Source organism: Rhincodon typus, chromosome 9 (genome assembly GCF_021869965.1).
Source record: "Rhincodon typus isolate 14 chromosome 9, sRhiTyp1.1, whole genome shotgun sequence".
In the NCBI taxonomy this organism is placed as follows: Eukaryota; Metazoa; Chordata; class Chondrichthyes; order Orectolobiformes; family Rhincodontidae; genus Rhincodon; species Rhincodon typus.
Genome location: NC_063340.1, coordinates 58131796 through 58158178, shown reverse-complemented (window position 1 = coordinate 58158178; position 26383 = coordinate 58131796). Strand labels below are relative to the sequence as shown.

General features: G+C 39.8%; 1 protein-coding gene across 3 annotated transcripts in view; it reads left to right on the top strand.

Annotated features, from left to right (window-relative positions):
- Nucleotides 1-26383, top strand: part of rcor3 (REST corepressor 3) — a 63646-nt gene that overhangs the window by 21098 nt on the left and 16165 nt on the right. For 2 of the 3 annotated variants that reach the window (XM_048600912.1, XM_048600910.1), the window contains exons 6-9: nt 10127-10251; nt 12841-12919; nt 18060-18278; nt 24439-24516. In XM_048600912.1, coding sequence (XP_048456869.1) covers nt 10127-10251; nt 12841-12919; nt 18060-18278; nt 24439-24516 — 501 coding nt within the window. The remainder of the gene's footprint in view (nt 1-10126; nt 10252-12840; nt 12920-18059; nt 18279-24438; nt 24517-26383) is intronic. The other variant, XM_048600913.1, reaches the window with a different exon arrangement.

Genomic DNA, 26383 nt, shown 5'->3' with positions numbered 1-26383 from the left:
AAGGCTGAATATCCTCTCTGTCCATGTCTCTCACAATTTTATATATTTCTTTAAGATCAATTCAGCCTTGTATTGTCTTTGCTAGAACATCAATGTTTGTGCAGCCTTTCCTTTATAGCTATTACATTTCCAACCCAGGCAGCATCCTGGTAAACTTCTGTTGTACCATCTCCAAAGCTTCCACTTCCTTCCTATAGTGTGGCTACCAGAACTGCACACACAACTAAAGTTTTATATATCTGCAACATTACTTGCCAACTTTACCATTCAATGCTCTAACCGATCAAGGAAGCATGCTGCATGCCTTCTTTACCTCCTTTACCTCCTTATCCACTGTGTTGCCATTTTCAGGGAGCTATGGACTTGCACCCCAAGATCCCTCTGTGTATCGATACTTCTAAGAGTCCTTCCATTTTTGTATACTTTCCCCTTGCATTTGACGACCCAATATGGATCATCTCACAGACTTGTTCGGATCAAACTCCATCTGCCATTCCTCCACCCAGTTTTTCAACCAGTCTGTATCCTACTGTATTCTTTGATAACCTTTCTCGCTATCCACAACTCCACCAATTTTTATGTTGTTTGCAGACCACCTATGTTTTCATCCAGATCATACATATTACAAACAGTAGAGGTTCTAGAAATGATCCTTGCGAAACACAACTGGTCACATACCTCCAGTCAGAAAGACACCCCTCTACAGCGACCCTCTCTTCTACAACCAAGCCAATTTTGTATTCAACTTGTCAGTTCATCATGAGTGCCGTATTATGTAATCTTCAGAATCAGCCTACCATGAGAGACCTTGTCAAATGCTTTAGTAAAGTCCACATAGATAGCGTCCAGTGCCCTATCCTTATCTATTACCTTTATTACTTCCTCAAAAAACTCAATCATGTTTGTGAGACATAGACCTACCTAATACGCCCAAACTTCTACAAATGTGAGTGAATCCTATCCCTAAGATTTTTCTCCAGTTATGTCCCTACCACTGATATAAGGCTCACCAGCCTGTAATTTCCTGGATTATCCCTGTTACCCTTAAACAAAGGAACAACACTGGCTTTCTCCAGTCTTCTGGAACCTCACCTGTGGCTAAAGAGGATACAAAGATCTCTGTCAAGACCCCAGCAATCTCCTTCTTTACTTCCTTCAGTATCCTGTGATAGATCCCATCAGGCCCTGGGGTCTTATCCTCCTTAATGATTTTCATGACGCCCATCACCACCTCTTTCATAATATTGACATGCCCCAGAATATCAACATACCCCTCCCTAACCTTCCCATCATCCATACCCTTCTAGGTAAACACTGATGTGAAATACTCAGCAAGTACATCACCCCGTTGCTCTGGATCCATGCATAAATGCCCTCCTTTGTCCTTGAGTGAACCTAACTTTCCCTAGCTACCCATTTGCTCCTAATATACTTCTAAAATGCCTTGGAATTCTCTTTAATCCTATGTACCCAGCACATTTCATGACCCCTCTAGGCCTCCTAATTTCTTATTTAAGTTTCTTTTGGCATCCTTTATACTCCTGAAGGGCCTTGTTTGATTACATTTTCCTAAACCTTACATATGCTTCCCGTTGCTTTTTCACTAAACTTTCAATACCTCTTGTCCGCCAAGGTTCCCAAATCTTGCCATCTTTATCTTATCTCACAGGAACATGCGAGTCCTGAACTCTGATAAACTGGCCTTTAAAAGACTCCCACATGTCAGATGTGGATTGACTCTCAAACAGCCAGCCCCAATCAGATTTCCCCAGCTCCTGCCTAATGCTATTGTAATTAGCCATCCCGCAGTTTAACACTTTCACCCAAAGACCTTATCCATAACCATCTTAAAACTCACAGAATTATAATCACCATTCTCAAAATGCTTTCCCCCACCCCGCTTCCCTCCTGAAACTTCAATCTCCTGGCCAGGCTCATTCCTCAAATTAGGGTCTCGTGTGGCCCCTTCTCTGGTTGGATTACACATGTTTCAAGAAACCTCATGGATGCACCTAACAAATTCTGTCCCATCTAAGCCTCTGGCACTTAGGGAGTACCAGACAATATCGGGGATGTTAAAATCACTCACTACAACTCTGTTGTTTTCACATATTTCCATGATCTGCTTACATAACTGTTTCTCTATCTCTCCGAACGTAATCCCATCATAGTGATTGCACTGTTCTTATTCCCAAGTTCTACCCATATAGTCTCACTGGATGAGCCCTCCAAAATATCCGCTCTTAGTGCAGCTGTGACGTTCTCCTTAATCGGTCATGCAACTCCTGAACCCCTTTTTATCCACTCTATATCTCACCTGAGCCATCTAAACCCTGGAATATTGAGCTGCATCATAGTCTCATGTACTAATCCAGGCTCTAAGATCATCTGCTTTACATGTTATACTCATTGCATTACAAAGAATATACATCAAACCACCAATGCCTCCATGTTCATTAATCTAGCCCTCCCTTTTCTTCCCAATAGACTTAGTAGACTTATCCACTTCTTTAAGATTTTTGAGTAGATCCACCTATTTCTCCTCAATCACTCTATATGCTGACTTACTACTGTTTCCCAAACCCCTGCTGCATTAATTTAAACCCTTGCAAGTTGTACTAGCAAAACTTGCCTGCAAAGATATTGGTACCCTTCCAGTTTAGGTATAGCCCATCCTCCTTGTTTAGGTCCTTCCTGTCCTGACAGAGATCCCAATGATCCAAATGTCTGAAGTCCTCCTTCCTACACCAGCTCTTTAGCCACGCATTCAACTGTGTTACCTTCCTACTTCTGGCCTCACTAATATGTTGCACAGGGAGTAATCCTGAGATTACCAACCCAGAGGTCCTGCTTTTCAACTTCCTACTTAACTCCCGAAATCTCCTTTGCAGGACCTCATCTCTCTCTGCCCATCTGTTAGTACCAAAATGGATCACAATCTGTGGCTGCTGACCCTTCCCTTTCAGAATACCTTGTGATGTATTGCAATTGGACGGAGACAGAGTATAAAATACTTATTTTTGTGGTTGAGGTTTGTTAAGAACAGGGATCGAAAGTGAGAAATCTGATTTTGGTGTGTAGTGGGTAAGGTTATGTAATTGGTTTATTGCCAGTAGTTGCTAAGGCTCGCAATGGCAGGAAGAACTCAGCCTCGTAGAATGCTTCTTCTGTGGAAAATCAGAGACACTTCCACTATCCATGATGACCACGTATACGGGAAGCATGTTCAGCTGCAGTTCCTCATTTGCTGCACTGGAGCTGCGAATGGACTCCCATCCATACCGTGTGCCTACCCGGAAACATCATTGACCCCGGTTCCAAGGAGACAGTGCACTATCCTGAAGTATTGCTTGCATTCATAGAAGTGTCTGTCTGTGCCCCTGACTATAGAGTCTCCTATCACAACTACTCACCTATACATGGATCCTTCTTGCTGTACAACAAGCCAACTGTGGTACCACTGATCTGGCTGCTGCTGTTGCTTTCCCTGGAGAGGCCATACCCCCATACCCCCAAAATAGTATATCTGCTTGAAAGGGGAATGACCACAGGGTACTCCTGCACTGCCTGTCCAGGCTGACTGGTCTTCCTTATGGTCGCCCAACACTTTCTGTCTGTGTGACTCTTAGTTGTGGTGTGACCAGCTTGCTTAAATGTGTTACTCATGATATTCTTAGCTTCTTAGTTGGTAATCTCAGGATTACACCCTGTGCCACGTGTTAGTGAGGCTACAATATACTCAGTCTTTAGACCTGGTTCGTACAGCTTTTCCAAATCATCCGTTCTGCTGTTTGGCACCAATTTCAGCCATAAAGTTCTTCCCAGTTCAGGTCTTCCTCAGCCGTAATTCCTTTCTTTTGTGAAGTTAGACAGTTCTTCGCAGGTCGGAATTTTCACCCAACCAGAGATTGCCACTGTGATAAAGGCAATCTTCAGAATTTCTCAATCCTCAGCTCCCCTTGGTTATGGCATCACCTTTATCATTTCACAGTATGGCTGATTCTGGACATTTATTCACTTTAAAGTGAAAGAACCAGCTGCACCGGTCGTAAATATACTTTCTGACTGTTTAGAACTCCAGCTTGCTGACCATCTCTTCTTTCTAACTCTTCATGCTGGTCTTCATCTACCTGCCATGAGACCCCTGTGTTTTAACTTGCTTTCTATTGATATAGCTTCCAGGATTCCCCAACTATTACTGCTTTGGAGTCAAAAGCCATCACACTGATAAATTGCAAGTAACATTTACACCATGCAAAAGCCAGGCAATGACAACGTTCATTTCTGAGAAGATCCAACCTTTTCCACTTGACATTCGGCAACATTGTCTTTTCCTTATTCTTGTATGAATTCGCTTGTCACTGACAAGGTTTGCATTTATTGTCCACTCCTAGTTGCATCTGGACTGATTTTTGGGGGACAGTTAAGCACAAACCAAGTTCATATGGGTCTGGAGTCACATTTGGCCAGATCATAAAGCGCAACAGATTTCCCTTCCTAAAGGTTATTAGTAAACAAAATGGGTTTTTATGACAATCAGCAGTAGTTGCATGGTCACCTCTAGTGAACTTTCAATTCCAGATTTTTAAAAAATTAATTCAAATTTCACTGTTTGTGATAATGGAATTCAAGGCCTGCCTCAAGAACATTAGCCTACTAAATTACTAGTCCAGTTACATAACCACTATTCCAACGTCTCCCCTCATCAATATCCTGGGAGTTACCATTGACCAGAAACCTAACAGGACTAGCCATATGAATTTTGTGGTTAAAAGGGCACCTCAGAGGCTAAGAGTTCTGCAGCAAATAACTGCTCCCTGACTACCTCCAAAAGACGTGTACCATCTTTAGGACACAGGTCAGAATTGTAATGGAATATTCGCCACTTGCTCAATGAGTGTGGCTTCAAAAATATTTGAATCTCAAACCATGCATAACAAAGCAGCAGGTTTGATTGCACCTTATACACCAGATTAAACATTCACTCCCACCCTCACTGATGGTCAGTGGCAGCAGTGTGTACCATATGCGAGATGCACTACAGAAAGCTGCCAAATCGCCTTCAACGATATGTTCCAAACCTAAAACTTCAACCATCCCTGCTCATCCTGAATGTGCCCTCCATTCCATAACCATAGCCTACCATAGGTAAAGTAAACCCCAATTTCTGCTATTGATTCACTTGGACAACCATAAGATGATGTAAAACACAAGAATTTAGGGCCCATTAAATAGGGGGAGGTGATGGCCGAGTGATATTATTGCTAGACTATTAATCCAGAAACTCAGCTAATGTACCGGGGCCCCAGGTTCGAACAGTAGATGGTGGAATTTGAATTCATTAAAAAATAATCTGCAATTAACATTCTACTGATGACCATGAAATCATTATTGATTATCGGGAAAAACCCATCTGGTTCACTAATGCCTTCAGGGAAGGAAATCTGCCATCCTTATCTGGTCTGGCCTACGTTGACTCCAGACCCAAAGCAATGTGGTTCACTCTTAACTGCCCTCTGAAATGGCCTAGCAAGCCATTCAGTTGGACCAAGTGCTACAAAATCTCGAAGAAATGAAACCGGACAGATCACCTAACATCGACCTAGGCACTGGAAAAGACAATGGCAGAAACAGCCCTGTCAACATTGAAAAGTCCTCCTTACAACAGCTGGGGGCTAGTGCAGAAATTTGGAGAGCTGTCTCCGGGACTAGTCAAGCAACAGGCTGACATGGTCGTACTCATGGAATCATACCATAGGGACAATGACCCTGACATTACCATCACCATCCGTGGATATGTCCCGTCCCACCAGCAGGACAGACCCAGCAGAGGTGACAGCACAGTGGTATGCACTCCGGAGGGAGTTGCCCTGGGAGTCCTCAACATTGACTCCAAACCTCATGAAGTCTTGTGGCTTCGGGTAAAACATGGGCAAGGAAACATCCTGCTGATTACCACGCACTGTCCTCCCTCGATGAATGAATCGGTACTTCTCCATGTTGAACAACACTTAAGAGGAAGCATTGAGGATAGAAAGGGCACAAAATGTACTCTGGATGGGGGATTTCAATGTCCATCACCAAGAGTAGTTCGGCAGCAGTACTACTGATCGAACTAGTCAGGTCCTAAAGGACACAGCAGCAACACTGGGTCTGTAGCAGGTGGTGAGGGACAAAGATACTTGACCTTATCCTTACCAATCTGCCGACTGCCGATGTGTCTGTCCATGACAGTATTGGTAAGAGTGACCACCACACAATCCTTGTGGAGATGAAGTTCTGGCTTCACATTGAGAATGACCTCCATCGTGCTGTGTGGCTCTGTCACCGTGCTAAATGGGACAGACTTCAACAGATCTAGCAACTCAAGACTGGGCATCCATGAGGTTCTGTGGACCATGAACTGCAGCAGAATTATACTCCGGCACAATCTGTAACCTCGTGGCCACTCTACCATTACCATCAAGCTAGGGGATCAACCCTGGTTCAATGGAGAGTGCAGGCCGGCATGCCGGGAGCAGCACCAGGCACACCTGAAGATGAGGTGTCAACCTCGTGAAGCTACCAAACAGGGTTACTTGCACGCCAAACAATTATCAGCAGCAAGTGATAAACAAAATTAAGTGATCCCACAACCAATGGATCACATCTAAGCTCTGCAGTCCTGCCGTATCCAGTCGTGAATGGTGGTCAATGATTAAACAACTCACTAGAGGAGGAGAGTCCACAGATATCCTCATCCTCAATGATGGAAGAGCCCAGCAAGTTAGTGAAAAAAATAAGGCTGAGGCTTTTGGAGCAAACTTCAGGTGGATGACCCATCTTGGCCTCCTCCAGTGTTCCCCAGCATTACAGATACCAGTCTTCAGCCAATTTGATTCACTCTTAATGATATCAAGAAGAGTCAGAGACACTGGATATTGAATAAACTATGGGCCCTGACAACATTCTGGCAACGGTACTGAAGACTTTTGCTCCAGAACTTGCTGCTGCCCTAGCCAAGCTGTTCCAGTACACTTACAACACTGGCATCTACCCGGCAATGAGGAAAATTCCCCAAGTATATCCTGTACATAAAAAGCAGGACAAATCCAACTCAACCATTTACTTTCCCCTCAGTCTACTTTCAATCATCAGTAAAGTGATGGAAAGTGTCAATAATAGTGCTATCAAGCAGCACCTGCTCAGCAATAACCTACTTAGTGTCACCCAGTTTGGGTTCTACCAGGGCCACTCAGGTCCGAACCTCATTGCAGCCTTGGTTCAAACGTGGACGAAAGAGCCTAATTCCAGAGGTGGGGTGAGAGTGACAGCCCTTGACACCAAGGTTGCATTCAATCAAGTGTGGCATCAAGGAGCCCTAGCAAAACTGGAATCGACGGGTATCAGGGGGCAAATTCTTCTCTGGTTGGAGTCATACCTGGCAGTGGTTGTGGTTGTTGGAGGTCAGTCATCTTAGCTCCAGGACGTCTCTGTAGTAGTTCCTCAGGGTAGTGTCCTCAGCCCAGCAGTCTTCAGCTGCTTCATCAATGACCTTCCCTCCATCATAAGGTCAGAAGTTGGGATGTTCGTTGATGATTGTGCGATGGTCAGCATCATTCACGACCCCTCAGATACTGAAGCAGTCTGTGTTCAAATGCGACAAGATCTGGACAGTATCCAGGCTTGGACTGACAAGTAGCAAGTAACTTAGGAAATATATCGTCGTTCCTTCACTGCTGCTGGGTCACAATCCTGGAATTCTCTCCCCAGTGGCATTGTGGGTCAACCCACAGCAAAAAGATTGCGGCAGTGCAACAAAGCAGCTTATTACCATCTTCCCAAGGGCAACTAAGGATGGGCAATAAATGTTGGCCAGCCAGCAACGCCTAAATCCCGCAAATGAATAAAAAAATGGATCAGGCCATTCAGTAAGATCATGGCTGATCTTCCTGAACTCCACCCTGTCCTGCATTATCTGCATATGCCTTGATTTCCTTAGTATTCAAAATCTATCAGTCATTGTCTTCGAAATACACAACAACTGAGCATCTACAGTTCAGGACTCCCCTGTCAGGAGAAACATCCTCCCTGTATCTACTCTTTGAAACTTGTAAAACTTACATATATCAAGAAATTCAATTTTCATTTTCATTCTTTTAAACTCTGAGAAGATAGGCCTAGTCGATGTAATCTCTCTTCAAAGCAGTCCTTCAGCCCAGGAATCAGACTAGTCAACCAGTGCTGCACTCCCACTTCAGGCTATACATAGGTCCTTTGGTTAAGAAGATCAAACCATACACAGTATTTTGGGAGTGATCCCACTAAGGCTCTGTATAATTGCACTAGGACTTATTGATCCTTATATTTTAATCACTTTGTAATAAAGTCAAATACTCTGTTGATTTGCAAAATTATTTGCTATACCTGCATTGTAACTTGTGATTTATGTGCAGGGATATCCTGGTCCCTCTGAATACCAAAATTTTTTAGTCCCTCTCCATTTAAAATTAGAATTTTATTAATTTTATGACCCAAATGGATAATTTCACGCTTGTCCGTATTGTATGCCATGTGTCACATTGCTGCCCACTCACTTAACTTCCATGCCTAACTTTGCATCAGCAACAAACTTGGACATTACTATCTTCAGATACCTCACCTAAGGCATTGATGTTGATTGGCCAAATACAATCACTTAAAGCGTACCAATCTGAAAATGACCCATTTGTTCTTATTCACCAACCAATCCTAATATATTATCCCCAATGCTGTGAGTTATAAGTAAGTGTCATAATTTTGTGTGGCACCTTATTGAATGTTTTTTTGAAAATCAGATTGCACTACATCAGCTCATTCTCCCTTATCTATGTTAACAGTAACACCGTTTAAAAAAACCTTAATTGTCAAACACTGTTTCCCTTTCATAAATCCATGTTGACTATCACAGTTCTCCACGTCTCATTTTGTTATGTACTTAGGAATAGGTTCTAACATTTTCCCTACTGATTTCACTCTGAATGGCCTATAGATCCTGTTTCCCCTCTCTATTTTCTTGAATAGTGAAGTTATATTAGGTAAATCTTTGAATTGTTGAAAGTAAAGGTTGCATTAATTCTGTGAGAGACTTAAATCTGCTGGATTAAAGTACTGAAAATGAAATGAAATCTAAGTATAATACCGTAAAGCTTTCTATGCGCATCTGTGTAAATCTTTGATTCTCTGACATAGGCAAATTAGTTGAATAATCCTCTTTCCCTGTAGGCAAAGATTTCCTCAGTTTTCTTGTCTTCTGTTTCTTTCTACAGGATAGTGGTGGTTAATTAGTGGTTTGGCACTAAATGTCATACGTCTGAACAGTACTTATCTCTTTTCCTTTCTCACTCATTTTTCTCCTGTTCCCATTAATCTTTCTCCACTGACCTAGTTTTTTTTATCAATCCTTAGCTTGCAAGTTGAACCTCAGTTGAAAATATTGCTTAGAATATTGAACCTATTACATAACACTGAAAATTTAAGTGAACTAGTCATTGGTATGCTGCAATTGATGTCCAGTCTTGGATTTTTATTGTGAGATAATTTAATATTTGAAAACAATATCCACAGATGAAAAGGATAATAATTTTCATAGGTACCTAATATTTGCTGAATGACCATTTGTGATGTCCATCATTCCTGAAATTCTGCTGCCATCAAGGATGCAGTGATATAAATTGCTGTTTTAAACAAACTTATTGTGAACGACATAAAAGAAAATCGTTAAATGAAGTAGAGATAACAAAGTGTGGAGCTGAAGGATCCCAACCTGAAATGTCAGCTTTCCTGTTCCTCTGATGCTGCCTGGTCTGCTATGTTCCTTCAGCTCCACACTTTGTTATCTCTGAATCCAGCATCTGCAGTTCTTGCTATCTCTGTTAAATGAAGTATCCTTTTTTAGTCAGAGATTTTTGAGAATTATCAATTTAAAATATGGACTCTTCTCTCTCCTCTGTGTCTGTCTGTCTCTCTGTCTCTCATGCTCACACCACCCCCCACAACTCTACATTCTGTTTATTCCACTTCCCTATCCTGTTTTGGTGACTGTTTTCGTGCAATAATCAATATTATATAGGGTTTTGATTGGTTTCTTCTTGTATCATTGCTTCAGCTACCAGATAAGTCAATTGCAAGTCTAGTGAAGTACTACTACTCCTGGAAGAAAACTCGATCCCGAACAAGTTTAATGGATCGGCAAGCTCGAAAATTAGCAAGTAGGAACAATCAAGATGAAAGGTGAGTCAAGTCAGATGGTTATTCCCTTGGCATTTGTGTTTATTAGTAGCAGTAACAATTGTACCGTGTACACTAAATTATGTTTCACATCAAGATCAGGAAAGAACATTGCAGTCCACCTGTTCTTTGATCTATCAAATTCTGCAGTGCACTTAATACTCTTGGTAAATTTTTCATTGGGTACTTATAAATCTCTTTCTTGAATTTACTCACTGGGTCAGTCACTACTGCCTCCTTTGGATACATTTATTACTTTGTGTAAAGTAATTATATCCAAATGTACTTTTCATCCTCCCTTTTCTAGGTTTGAGGCTGCACCTCTAATAAAAAGTATTCTTTAGCATCCTAAATGTACTTTAATAAAATTACACTTAACATTTAAAACATACATTATAGCATTAGGCCTTCAGCATTTACTCAAGATTTTGGTGTGGTCAGTGTTGACTAGAAAAAAGGTTTGCACAAGCCCATGACTTTCAAAATGTATCTCTTCAAACAATAGTTTTATATAGAGTATCTCTACAGTGGCTTTTGAAATAGTAGACCAGTTATTGGCTAACTATCACAACATACTGTAGCCATGATAAGGAATATTTGAAAACACTAACTTACGAAGCGTTGCTCCTTCATCAGGTGCAGTGACAGAGGCATCAAGACACAGAATTTATAAGTAAAAGATCAAAAGATCATATAACTGATACGAATGTATTGAATAAATCTAAAATGGCTAGCTGACTCCCTCCTGTTAAATCTTTAATCAGTTAGAAAGGAGATGCAGGTTTCAATTGATTAAAGTGCAAATCCCAGAATTTCTTTCAAGTCGCTGTCTCAAGATAACAAAAGGTTTTATCAGTGTATGCAAGAGGTGACATCTCAGGTCAGACAATGCCTTTTAGGGCTTTCAGCCTCAGATCTTTGGGTAAATGCCCTCCAAGGCGGACTTTGGGACACACAACCATGCAGAGATGCTGAGCAGAGGCTAATAGCCAAGCTTGGTACCCATGAGGGCAGCCTGAACCAGGATCTTGGGTTCGTGTCACACTACAGGTGACCCCAACACATTATACACTCTCACACATACACTCACAGAGACCCTGTGTCTCTCTCTGTCACTCTCTCACACACACACACACACACACACACACACACACACACACACACACACACACACACACACACACACACACACACACACACACACACACACACACACACACACACACACACACACACACACACACACACACACACACACACACACAAGTCTACGGGGTGAATTTGCATTTGCAGCTTTGTATTTCCAGATACATTCTATTTTGTTCAAAAAGCGCACAATTTGTAGGCACAGTCAGTCAATGGGACATTTTATATATTCCTACTTTGGAAATAAAACTGGTCTAACACCAGGTTAAAACACAGACAGATTCTAAACAAGGCCTCACACCTAAAATGCATTATCTAACCTGAAATGTCACTTCTTGAACACACTGATTAAATGTTTAGTTATCTTTGGGCAGTGACTTGAAAAGAAATTCTGGGATTTGCATTTTAATCAGTTGAAACCTGTATCTGCTTTGTAACTTGATTAAAGATTTAACAGGCGGGAGCCAGCCATCCATTTTAGGTTTATTCAATACATTTGCATCAGTTGTATGATGTTTTACTTATAAATTCTGTGTCTCGATGCCTCTGTCACTACCTGATGAAGGAGCAATGCTCCGAAAGTTAGTGCTTTCAAATAAAGCTGTTGGACTATAACCTGGTGTTGTGTGATTTTTGACCTTGTCCAACCCAGTCCAACACCGGCACCTCCACAACATGATAAGGAATGTTTGACCCCGTGAAGCAGAGATCAGGATGTCCTCAAAGCCTCCCTGATGAGATAAAACACGCCCATTGACTCATCAAAAACCCTGGCTTGTGACTGACTGAAATGGGAAAAACTCATTTAGGATGCCAGCAACCACATTGAAAGATTGAGAAATTTTGTTGACATTGTCCACAGATTACACATTTCAGTTATTGGTTGTTCTGGAAGCTACTGAACTGGAATAGAATCACGTTATCCACAATTCCAAGGAGCTACCTAATAAACAATGGTTTTATCTGAGACAGGTTGAAAGAGCAGGTGACCAACTCACTCCTAGGAGGCAGGGCAGATATATTTGTGCCTTCAGTTTAACTCTGTTTATAGTGTTTGATCTGCTGAGGCCATGCTCAGGAGTGGCAGGAGGAAAAAGGAGTTACAACGTTTAAAAGACATTTGGACAGTACATGAATAGGAAAGGTTTAGAAGGATATCAGCCAAACACAGACAAGTGGGACTAGTATAGTTTGGGAAACTTGGTTGGCATAGACAAGTTGGACTGAAGGGTCTGTTTCCGTACTGTATGACCCTATGACTCTATCCCCATATCCATGCTAGATATGAGCAATGCTATGGATAATCAGTATTCTTTTTAATAAGGTTAGACTCCGATTTAATAGATAGTATTGGATCACTTCATAATTTTCTAACATTTATGTTTCTTGGCACAAAAAGCATTTGAATGTCATTTATGATATTTAAACTGGATTCTTGATTTTTAGTGATGATGGGATGGAGGAAGGAGCTGCAAACGATGTTACTGACAGTGATTATGATCCCACTAAAGAAACTAAGAAAGAGGTGAGAATTTGTTGGAATGTAAGAGGTGATGGTTTAGTAGTATTATGGCTAGGCTGTTAATCCAGAGACCCAGGAATTGTTCTGGGGACCGGGTTCGAATCCCACCATGGCAGCTGGTGGAATTTGAATTCAGTGAAAATAAATCTGGAGTTGTTAGTCTAATGATGACCATGAAACCACTGTTTCTGGTCAGGAAAATCCATCCGGTTCACTAATGTCACCCGGTCTGGCAGGTGACTCCAGACCCACAGCAATTAGCGCTGGCCTAGCCAGTGATGCCATGTCCCATGAATGCATATAAAAAACAAAGTTAAGTTTTCAGTTGAAGATTCATTCATTGAACTGTGCAAGTTCATGATTTCTACAAATGCCAATTGATTAAAAGTTAAGGTTGTGGAAGCGAAGGTTTGCTGCAATTAGATTTTCAGCATTATGACATGTTAATGTTTTTAAGGTTCCGCAATGACCTTATATCATTTACATTCTTCTTTACATTTAAATATGTGTATACAAATGGGCATTCCCTGATCAAAAGTTCTAGCTGATCAGAGGCTTACAGCACCTCATTGCTTGACAACAAAAGCAAGCCGGGTGGTGACTGCTCTGCTCTAAACTAAGGTTTAGAGATTGCTGAGGGACCCCAGCCACAAGTAATGGCAGGAGGGGTGTCAACAGCAAGAGTAAGGTGGTCGCTCTCTGTTGGCTCCCTCTTTCTGATGCTATGTCACTCGATAAGGCAATGAGTGTCTTTGAATGAGACTCACCCGAAAGATCACAAGTAACTCCAGCAAAATTTTTAGGTTCCCTGTATGGTAAATCTCCTTCATACCGGTGGATGAATATCATTGGATGTGGAGTGACATCCTTAAGTGGACATTAGTTGCCACTGAAGGGCTGTGGGCCTTTCAGACTTAATCAGTGAAAAGCTGTGTCTTGCCAGTTAAGGGCACCACCTCCGCTAAACTTGCCATAAAGGTGTGCATTAAATTTTACTTTTGGAGCTTTCAGTAATGCTTGCAAAAGAGTAGTATTTTCATAAACACATTGTATATAAACACAGATTTTAAAAAAAGGCATTTTGTCCATTTTGCTCATCCTTTTATAAGCATGTGGAGAGTTAGCAAATGGAATCTCTGCTAAGTGCATTGTTGGCGATTTGTTTTGGAGGCCTTTAAATGTGGTGATGACTTTCTACATGTGCCAGGGACATAACTGACCAAAGAGAAGGAAGGGAGTACTTTCTTGTTTAGCCAATGAAGCATCTATCTAGAAACCTGGAAGAGGAGAGAAATATCAATACTTCCCTCCCTCTGATTGTAATCTACTGATCTCCGCTGGAAATGTACTTGCAGAGATTGCACAGGGGTAGGGTAACATGGTTATGATATCCTTCACATTTCAGAAGTTGGGAGACACACTTTGCCTAACTTCACATGAGGAGTAAACACTTGTGCAAGCTAGTGTGGAGCTGTGAAAGCGCAAGTCATCACCTTAAGTAGAGACAGGTGATTGGAGACAACTGGTAGTGCAAATATTTGGATGGCTCATAAATGTTCCTGTATATGCTATATTGAATTACTTGTTTCTTTTTCTAGATTGTATGATTTATGCAAGAAGAGTATTAGACGAAAAAGATTTTGTTGCTGTAGTGGTTTTCTACATCAAGTGAGAGTGAAGTGATTATATAAAGTAGCATTTTGGCACACGTACCTTATTTATATTTATCTTTATTCCTGGAACTCAACACTTTTTGAGTGTATGCAGATTGACTGTGAAGAAAAGTAGAACTCCTCCATAGCTATTGGATGTCTGTGTGATCCATGCATTCTGAATCTTGATTTTAAAAGAATACTGCCTAACTTAAAGCAAATATGGTGATGCTCCAATGCTTCATTGACTTATGGGCTGCTTTCTGAACTTAGAAATCACTTCTAAAGATCTCTTTCTCCCAGAAACAAGCTGGTTAGCAATTTTTAGGACCTGATTAAACTGGAGAATGGTTTACACACAAAATAGTATGAAACAAAAAGAAGATGGTGGGAATGTGCCACCTCTCAAAATCATATGTTGAAAGTTAAACAAAGAGGAGATGTTGCCTTGACACAGGGAATGAAGTGAGGAAAATATTAACTGAAATGTTGAATACAAAATGTCAAATATTTAAAAATAAATCTGGAGAAGGATTAAAAAAAAGAATGAGTTGCACTGTTGAGGGATATGACGGATAACAGCAGTCATTATAGCATTGGCTTGTATGACAAAAGAAGAGATTCTGCTGCATATCACAACTCGTCATCTAAGAGTTTCTAAATGATTCTGCTAAGAAATACATTTGCCTGACATTTTAGTCTGCCAAATATGAACTGCATACTTGTACACTAGGACCTATTTTGATTGCCTTACCAAGCGAACTTGACGTTGTTTAAAAAGATTCAAGACTTGAGGCTCCTTACCCCGAAAGTACACAAAAGTACTGCTGGAGTTCAAATAACTATAATAGCTGCAAGTTTCCAAACAGTTTTTGGTTTTGCTGTTGTACCACCCAGGACCACCTTAACAGGCAGTGTATTGGCTTTCAAGAATATCTAGAGTTGGTGGGAGGAATTCCAATCCCAGTGACAGTACCTGAGGTCACATCTTTGAATGAAATCAGTTAACAGATGCAAGTATTTGTGAGGCTGGAATCAGAGACAAGTCATAGAGATCTACAGACCAAAAAAAAGGCTCTTCAGCCCATCATGTCTACCACCAGTCAAAAACCAACAACTTTTCTAATCCCATTTTATGGCACTTGGCCCATAGCCTTGTATGGCTTGGCAGTGAAAGTGCATATCTAAATACTTCTTAAATGTTACATGGTTTTCTACCTCTACAGGCAGTGAGTTCCACATTCCCATCACCCTCTGGGTGAAAAGGTTATTTCTCACATCTCCTCCAAACCTTCTGCCTCTTCCTTACATCTACCCTGGTCATTGATTCTGCCATCAAGAGGAAAAGTTGCTTCCTCTCTACCCTATCTATGCCCCTCAATTTTATACATCCCAATTTGCCCCCCTGTCAATCTCCTTTGTTCTATGGGAAACGTCCCCAGTCTGTCCAATCTCTCTCTTCATAACTGAAACTCTCCAGCCCAGACAATATCCTGCTAAATCTCTTCTGTGGCCTCTCCAGTATATCTTTGATTTTCTGTCTCTAAAATCTGCAGGCGTAGTTAATACAGTCCTGAATGGAAGTTCCCCATCATGGGGGAGATGATAGGGTGGGATGTTGAGTTAGAAAGGCAAAACAGGGAAGGTTAAAGTGAGAGGTGCTGGGAGAGGGTTATGGAGATATCTGATAATGCAGGAGGTTGTCTCTGGTAGGCACATGAGAGCATCTAAATGTGCTACCTCCTCTTGTCCCACTGTAGCCTGTAAAGCTACCCATCTCCTTTGCATCTTCTCTTGTCACATTTAAAATAGGAACATAGGCAGAATGGGGCTCTTATTGACACAACTCTCAGGGTTGACGGGCTACCTGACACATTCCCTGCCACCAGCTATGTAGTAAACAGGTCGGGGCTGGGCAGCAAAGTGATGGGAAGGCTGTGTGTTTATTTTATGAGCCTCCGCCTTGAAATATGCAGGTGGTGGCTATAACATTCAGCACCATGAAAATAATGGCACCTCTATAGTGTTCAACCTCGAAATGGAACTAATCAGGTTAGGAATACTTTGTACAGATATGCTACCTGTACCCTTATCTCACTGCCTTAAAATATGCCTGACCTCCTACCTGCTTTCCCATCCACAAACTGGATGATCACTACTGGTTCATGAAAATAAAATACAGGTAGTCCCCAGGTTGCAGACGGGTTCCATTCTGAAGTTCGTTCACAAGTCAAAGCATAATGCAGGACAGTGGAAAGCTGCTGTATGTAAGCACAGAAAATATTGGTATGTCAGGTCTTTTAAAAATTAAAAAATGTGTATGGGATCGCTTTCATAACTAAAAGCATTCATAATTCGGGGACCCCCTAGAACTCTGCCTGATGCAGTTCAGTGTATGAAAATAAGTTAAGTGCTAGTTACAAACAGATAATATAACAGAGATAACAAGGTGTAGAGCTGGATGAACACAGCAGGCCAAGCAGCATCAGAGGAGCAGCTCCTCTGATGCTGCTTGGCCTGCTGTGTTCAGATTCTCCAGCATCTGCAGTTCCTACTATCTCTGAGATAATGTAACAACTTGTTTTAAAAGTGACCTAAAATTTGCCAATGAGGAAGCAAAACCGTACCTGAAAATGTGAACGTAATTTTTGCTTGCCTTAAGAAAGCATTAGTGATCTTCTGTCTTAGCATCATAACTACTGTAAGAAAATTTAAAACGTACAATTCTTCTAAATGGAAGCTCAGTTTTTTTTTCGTGATTCACTGACCAGAGTTGTGTGTTTTCAGGGTTTTGTACTAATCACGTGCTGAGTACTATCGCAACAGCTGACTTATGGTGAGTGTAGGGGGAAACATTAAAACTAAGTTCAAACATATGATCACTGGATTTCTGAAAGTCCTATAGTGCTACCCAGAAGTCCAGAAATTCTGTTAATTGGCCTTAACCAACACTTTGGCTACTCCAGATTGTAAAGGCCTCCTTTCAAAAAATAGAGAAAGCTTGGATTTGCAGATGATTACATTTTTCTGGCCCTTCTGAATTCAGTGTTAACCAAGAGATCTGACTGTTTAGATCTTGTTTAAAGTTTGAAGTGATACAGGCAGTGGTTATCATTCACACTTAATTTTTAACGTTTGTTTTAGAACCAAGTTAACTGATTAAAACAACGAATTTGAAACGTTTTGAATTAAATTTTGTGTCATTTTTGATGAACTCACATTTTAGTAATTCTTGTAACTTAGTTTTCCATTGTGTTTGAGTATGTTGGTATCTGAAAACACTTCACACAGTTAATAATTTTGAAGTGCTGTGTCTATTATCTAGGCTAATTCTCCTGGTGATGTCCTCAAAATTTATTGGCGTTGACATCACCTAGACTGAATAACTAAAATTGTTTAAGAAAAATGAATACAATATTTATAGACTTTTTTTCTTCTCCTAAAGTGCATGTAACATCTGCCTGCATTCTGATGTTCCTTTTCTCTGTTAGGGTAATCCTGATCCGCCCGTGCAGGTCAGCAGAGTTGGTTCAGTCAGGCGTGAGCTTCCAAGTTTGCAGCATCGTCACCACCCTCTTCGGTCCAAATGCCGACCACCAAAAGGAATGTATCTTAGCCAAGAAGATGTTGGAGCCATGTCCTGCAGCCCAAATGCAGCAAGTACCATTCTTAGACAGCTTGATATGGAACTAATCTCATTGAAGCGCCAGGTATTTGGATACCTGTAGTGTAGTTTTAAAACTCCCCAGACATAAATTTTGTTTTCTGTGTACCCTGTATAAAGTAACGTGAACTGCAAAATGAGTTTCATAACAAAAGCTATAATCTTATCACTGCTAAATAAAGATGGACTTCATACAATTAATCCAGCAAGTGTTAATTCATACTTGAACAAATGTTTAAATTAAAACTTCAGCACCAGGCTTTTATTTGCTTTGCATGTTTAGTATCTTTGCTTTCTAATCCAATAATGTGTGGCATTCTTGACAATGATGGGTTGAAGCCCCACTCTCGGGACTTGAGCACATAATCTTCAGTGCAGTACTGAAGGATACAGTACTAATGAGGGCACCATCTATCTGGTGAGAAATTAAAGCAAGGCTACATAACTTGTTCAGATGGCTTTAAAAAAAATCCCATGGCACTGCTCAAATTAGAGGTCTCCCAGTGTTTTGGCCACACTTTATTCTTCAAACAGCACCATTACACTAACTCAACATTTATCAATGTCCATGCTGTGAGATCTTGCTGTGTATAAATTACCTGCTTGTTTACCTATATAGCAACAATAACTACATTCAAATGTAGTTAATTGGCTGTGAAGTACCTTTTGATTTTGAGGTCATGAAAACTTTTATCTTTCAACTAGAATACCTCCATTTAGTGAATGTAAATGAGAAAGAAATTGTTTTTACATAGTGCCTTTCACATTCTTGAGGTTCCTTTCTCAAGCAGTATGTCAGTACACCTACAAGGGTGGATTAGTAGCTAGATCTAGTTAGGAATAATTAAATACATCGAATGGGGTGAGCCTGTTACAACCAGTGATCACAGTATGATCTGATTTAAGATTCAACTTGAAATTGAAAATGATCATTAAAAAAGCTAAGATTCTAGATTGAATTGGTAAAATTTTAGAAAGATAAAGAGCATGCTAGAGTGAAGGTGGCGAGCGAAATTAGCATATAAGAATGTATAACAACTGGAGATACTTCCAACAAAGAGATTGCAAAGACATTGAATAACTAATTCCATTTAAAAAAAACTTCCAGTAGATCTCGGATGCCTTGGATACATACAGAGGTGAGAAATCAATTAACGTTGAAGAATGTTGTGTAGGAGAGCTATAAAACCAATGAGGACAGAAATATATAAGATATAATAGATTAAAGGAGAGCTAGAAGAAAAGCAAAGAAGGGATGTAGTAGAGCAATTTCAGAGAATGCCAAATGTCATGGTTCAGTATTTTACAAATATATCCATTAAAGGAATGAAGACTGACACCTGAGAGATTGAGGATGCAGTGAAAACCACAAAAGAACTTGATTTAATTTGATGGATTAAATTTTACAAAATAGGATAGACTGGAAGATGTTGCAATTCTGTAGAGTACTCAAACCTTTTAAATAGTGCATTTATTTGCAACCTGCATTATTGTATTATAGGAGTAATAACAAAATAGTTGAAAAGCCATTTTTGAATCGGTTTTGGAGTGAAGTTTTTGCAACTGATGTACATCTGTTATTGACAAGTTTTGGTTTTTCAAAATTAAACCTTAAAAGTTGGAGGTTATATGTAACTTCAATCAAACAATTTCCTGTGATGTGATGTATGAGGAGCAGGCTATTCAATCAGTTGTTGCAGTCCTTTATTGTAAGGAACCATGCTCTTGTTGACTGTTTGTAGTTTGTTATGCAATATGAAAGGATGTAATAACTGCAAGCTGCGCTCTTTAGCCTCAATAAGCAACTTTAATATTGCTTGGGTTAATGTGATTAAACTAAAATTATCATCTGTACATCATAGTTTTGTACCATTCTCTGCAATATCTTGATGTATTCCTTACATAATGGAGGAGATGAAGCTGAAAGCAGCGATGCAGCCTGTCAAATTGGCTCTGATGTTGGAGTTAAAATTTAAGAAATCATTAAATCTTTACTTCAGACATTTTGGTTAAAATGTTTATCCTTTATTTCTTCAGTCTTGTTCCATCTGGCCCCACATTTTAAAAAATTCACGAGACTTTCTGACTTGGCTCCTGTTACTGTTAGGTTAGCCAATTGAGCATACCACAGTGGCATTCCTGTGTGGTACAGACAGTTGAGGCCCCAACAACGCTATCTTAGTCTGATTTGCATCATTAAAGAAGCATCTGTCTGATGTTCCTCTTGTATGCTCAGAAGAACACAATGATCACAAACAATGGGAAGGCAGCTTGATCAGTGTATGTAAGTTGCATTGTTCATTTTACCTCATTACCTGCTTGGTTCATACCAGGTTGGCAGGGTTAAAATTCGTGTGTTAGTTCTTTATCATAGCAGTTCTGCTGTAGAATGAGATCATTAGGTTCATTGTACCTGTGAAATTACAAGTTGCACTCGAGTTAAGTATTTCTAGTCTGTTTCACTGTCCTTATCTCATATTCATTTAATATTTGTATCCTCCTTTCAAATTTATCCAAAAGGTGAGGGAGATATTAAGCAAGATCTCCTTCAAATTGATGTGGGCTTTGAGGTGGTATATTCGATGATAGAAATTTGGAATAATATCAAGGCTGCATGGCAAACTAAGCCATCTGATGCCTTAACCATGCAGATGTGTGCACCATCACCCAAATGTTGACGATTAATGGGCCAATCTGGCTCATAAATGGAACCTGGAAGGGTAGACCTGTTGGAGCTGGGATTTTTCCCACGTGCCTTAATTAACCCTGAAAATCAATACCCTGTGAACATAGAGCAGGTAACTTGCTGGTGGTCTATGCTGCAAGTTAAATGGCAAAATATTTACACCTGTGTAGCACATTTAACACAAAAATGCCCCAAGGTATTTGAAAAGACATGAAGAAAATGAACACAACGACAAAAAGAAGTTAAATAGAAGACAAAAAAAAAATTGTCAAAGTAGTAGATTTTAAGGAGATGGCGATGGTGGAGAGGCAAGAGTCCCAGAGTGAGGCAGTTGAAAATACAGCCATCGGGTTGAAGGAAAGTGGGCATGTACAGGTGCTTGCTGTCAATGAAAATGTATTCCAAGGTGTTGGTCTGAACAATGATAGTGGATGTTGCAGGACTGGATGAGGTTAAAAATAAAACTGAGGCCACGTGTCATTTTGAAGACATCTTCAAGAATTTTTAACTTAGTGGCATTAGGCAAATAAGAGCCAAGGTAGGCTACACATGCAAGGGCCTAGTGGATGAGATGGATTTGGTGTGAAACAGGACGCAACAAACAGGATGAATTGGAGTAATCTGGCCTGCAGGGAGAAGATACATATATGATAGTTTTAGAGGCAGAGAGAGAGCAATAGACAATGCTTTGGAGGTTTTGTGATTTAGTATAGAGTCATAAACTCATCTCACAGTTGAGTTGTACTTTAAGGTTGCAAAGAAGCCAGTTTAGCCTGTGTTGATGACCACGGGAAGACATGGCAAGGTATTAAATATTGTAATGAGAGTGAAGGTAATGAATTTGGTTCTAAACTGCAGAAGCATCTTTCAACACCTTTGGGGTCCTTGAGGCTTAGTTCTGCCAATCTCTCATCATGGTTTCAAAACTTGCACAACTTGAGTATAAGGGCTTGTACATGTGCTATATTAACAAACCAATCTTACATGTGTTGGATTTTGGTAGTTAAATTCAGAGACTTTTCATATTTCCACCACTCTCAAATACGTGGATGTTTTCCCTCAAAGTTATTGGTATTCAGTAGACACCTTGAGTAATGTATTCCATTTTCGTTATTATTGAAATAAAAATGACTTCCAATCATACATTGCGTGCCTTTGGTACTAGTCCTAAATTTGTGCTCTGAAACTGATTCATTGGCTAGTGCAAATAATTATTTACTCTCCCCAAACCTTGCAAAACTTGTAACACTTTTGTTAGATTCCCTCCCACTTCCTCAGCTCTAGTGATTATTGTCGTACGCCCTAAAATGATGGGGATAATGTCATGTGAACACTTGGCTCTTTTGTCCAAAGATCCTGTTTTCCTACTGATTTTTGCTGATGCATTAACTCTCTTATTTTAAATGAATTAACACTTCCACTAAAATAACAGAACAATTCCAGAAGAGCATATTAAGCATTCATGCATATCAAATGGTGTAAGTTCAGGTCTGCAGCTTTTCAAATGTCTCATCATAACTATAATCCTCTGAGCTCTGGGTACCATCCTCATAAATCAACATTGCAGCTTTTCCATGGCTATAGCGGTTTTCTAAAACCTGAACTAAATAATGCAGAGTCTTGCTCGATTTCTTTTCATTGATCAATATATACAAAATACGGACTGTTGAATCTTTAACGACTCTTTCCCCTGCCCCACCCCAACTTTAAACATTTACTATCTGTACGCCTTCAATTTCTCTCTTTTTCAGCTCCCTTCTTTGCAAAGGTTCTTAGATTTTTTTTATAGGAAGTGTTAATTATCAAGATCCCTTTGGAAGTTAACCCAACAATTTGTGAAGTGAGGCTGAAATTATGTGATGAGGATCTGTACTGTACTGCCATTTGAACTCCTCTCCAGCAGATAACTGTATTTTTCATAGCTCTCGACCATGTTCTACCCTATTGAGGTAAGAAGTGGGGGAAGGTAAATTGACAAGGGAGCCTCTGGTCTTCCAATCCTCAGATGTGGACCTGACTGTTTTTCTACTTTGCCAAAGGATTTCTAATGCCAGCGCACTACTAAACTAAGATTCCCACATTTGTGGCAATTTCAGTTATCTAAGGTTAGTATATATATTGACAAAATGTTCAAACAGCATCTTGAAAGCCTTCAATTTTCTCCTCCCTGAAAACACATGGAGTGAAATCATTGGTGAGCACGCAAGTGGAAAGTGATGGTATTCTTCTCGCTAACAATAGAGGGATGGGTGTAGCATTAAATCAGTGACAGTGTAATCAGAGAATCAAGGATTGAGAATTTTTGAAATAACCTTTTTTAAAAACAAAACTTTGCAAATTGCAGAATCCATTGTAAAGATATTTTATGTATTATAAATGTGCTTTCATAACAAGTCACAGGGCCCACTATATCTTAGTTTGGCTAGATATCCAACTTTCTGAGACTCCTAATTTTGTTGATTCCATGCGCAGAATTTTTCATTTTGGATCAGGATCCAGACTTTGGGTCCTGTCACTACGCTATTGGGATCAGTTGCTTAACATGTTCTTTCTCTTGATTGACCAGTTAGTAGCCACAAGGCCAATAACCATCCAATTAAGGATGGCAGGTGGGGGTCTCATGGAGGGATGGTGAGGATGGGAATGCCTACACCACTGAAACCGTTGTAGTCTGCCATTGCATGTGATGGGGAAAGAGGGCGACTCCAGCTTTAAGATGGTGAAATTACCAAGTGTCTTAGCTATCCATCTACCATGGAGAATGGGAAATTCCTCCTAAAGAGTGGTGTTGTGGCACGAGTATAACCAGGTGGGTCCAGAGTTGGGGAATGGGGGAAGATGAGGGGAACTTGGAGTTTGTCTGGAGCGCTGGTGCCTTCTGTTTGCTCCCAGGTGACTGTCTTCAGGAAGATACCAAACTCTTGAATCAGCAGGTGACCTACAAGCAATTGGAAAATTAGAATATTTCATATGGTCTCTGTTCCATAATTGGCCTTTTTTAAAACTGACAATTCACCTTTAGTGCCTTAATTTAACAACCTACAGCTATGGCTGACCTACCCTCCCCAAACTGGCTCAAGGGTGGATTGATGCTCGTGAATCCATGTGAAAATAAACCCTGCCTCATTTGGTGATTTGTTGAGTAAATTTTGGCACAGCCTTAATGTCTCTATTTTAATTCAGTTGCCACTCGGCTTTTAAAAAAATTGCTTGCATTTTGCAAACAGTCATATCGCTCTGAGCATAAATGAAACCACAGCTTGTCACCTCACTCCTATTTCAATAATTAGTGTGGATTTTCTTAGAAGTAAAAGCTTCTACTTTGCCTCTTCCGGCAACTGTTTTTTGATCCTATGTCTTAATTTTGCAAAATTAAAATCCGGTTATAGCAATATTTTATAAATTGCTTAAATTAACTTTAATTGATAGAGAAAAAAATATGCTGCCTAAAGGAGCAATGTTAATTTCAAAATTGATTATAAACGATAGGTAAAAGTCTAATTTTGAAATGGTTTCCCAGGTACAAAATGCCAAGCAAGTTAACAGTGCTCTGAAGCTGAAATTAGAAGGAGGCATAGAAGAATTCAGACCATCTGAGGTAAATAATATGGTGCTTATAATTTCACAACCAATGTAATTCTCATGTGTTGTTTTGTGTACAGTTTTAGATCTGTAGTTTTATACATTATATGAAAGTATTCCTCTGTTCATTGATTACGTGTAAAGCTAGAAGGATCTGGAGATCTGTGGCAAAAGTGGAATTCTGTATCAAGAAATAACTCTATCACTTGGCATAAATAATGACATAAATGCATCTGCATTGAATGCAGTGGCATTCCAAATGTGCAATGACCTTTCTTGATCTTCTGTACATGTGCTGGTGCAACACACATCTGTGTTCATATCTGAGGTACATCTGCATTTGCAGCTATACAAATTTATGAAGCAATTCTCATTTTATCATTTTTGGGAATTAAGTGTGTGCAATTTAGACCTGGGGAAACCAGAACAAATGATTCAAAATTTAGACAAGAAGTAAATAGTTTCTGTATCCTTTGCAGATGGGAAAAATCAATAACCCAATAGCTATTTCAATTGAATACGGACTTTTTCTTTCGGGGGCATCTATTCACACACAGTTGTTAATAATTGGACAAACACTGTGTAGAAATCATTTGAATGTTCAAACTTTAGAGTGTATCAGGCTTGAAGTGGAAGATTTTATTTTGCTACAAATGTAGATTCCGGTGTGCCTGAGATTATAGAAGGGAACTTCTTTTTAAACTTTGAAAAAGGGACTTGGAAATTTTACAGAAATTTAGAAAAACTTTTCTTATTTAGAAAAACTTTTCTTATAGGGAGTATGTAAAATAAACATCTTGATCGAAACCGATATAACAAGTTGAAAGAGTAAACATAATCTGTCTTAAGACATTGTTCTGTGGTGGCAAGTAGTAGTAGTACACATTACCCAATTTAAAATGGGATTGCACTGAAAACATTTGACCAAATAACACATTAAAAGATTAGGAATGATATAATTTACTCTAACAAATAACTTGGCTCAGAAATGGGGAGACAATGACCCAGTGGTATTATCGCTGTACTGTTAATCCAGAAACCCAGATAATGTTCTGGGGACCCAGGTTCAAATCCTGCCAAGGCAGATGGTGAAATTTGAATTCAATAAATATCTGGAATTAAGAATCTAATGATGACCATGGATCCATTGTCGGATTGTCAGAAAAACCCATCTGGTTCATTAATGACCTTTAGGGAAGGAAACTGCCATCCTTACCTGGCCTGGCCTACATGTGATTCAAGACCCACAGCAATGTGGTTGACTTTAAACTGCCTTCTGGGAATTGGGGATGGGCAATAAATGCTGCTTAGGCAGCGACTCCCTCATACCATGAATGAATTTTAAAAAAGTACTGATATATATTATCAAGCAATGTGATTTTTTTTTCTGGCTATGTTCAGATGATAGCAAAATTAATTTCATGCTTTTTTTCCAATAACATACTCATCTGTAGAATTTGCAAATTGACAGATGACCAAGTGGGAGAGTTGTAAGAAAGTTCAAGGATTTACAGTATATTAAGGTGTAAATCAACCTGGCTGCTACAGGATGTAAATCTTGACCTGATTGTGATGCCAGTGGTACTCAATTTTCTAAGATCAGGCATTTGAAAGAAATTCTTAAGATCATGATAGTTAATGATGAGACAGCCAATAATTTTATCTTGGAGCATTTATTCATAAAGCTTCTAAAATTCACTCATTGAAACTTTGAGTTAGATCTTTAAGAAATCTATTCTGGGTATTGATCACTATGGTAAGAAGTACTTACCAATAATAGTTCTGAATTTACTTTACATTGTTAACCTGCAACTCCTTACCCTCAAATTATTTTTCCAAATATACTATTATTCATACTGTTTATAATCTTGTATATTTCTACA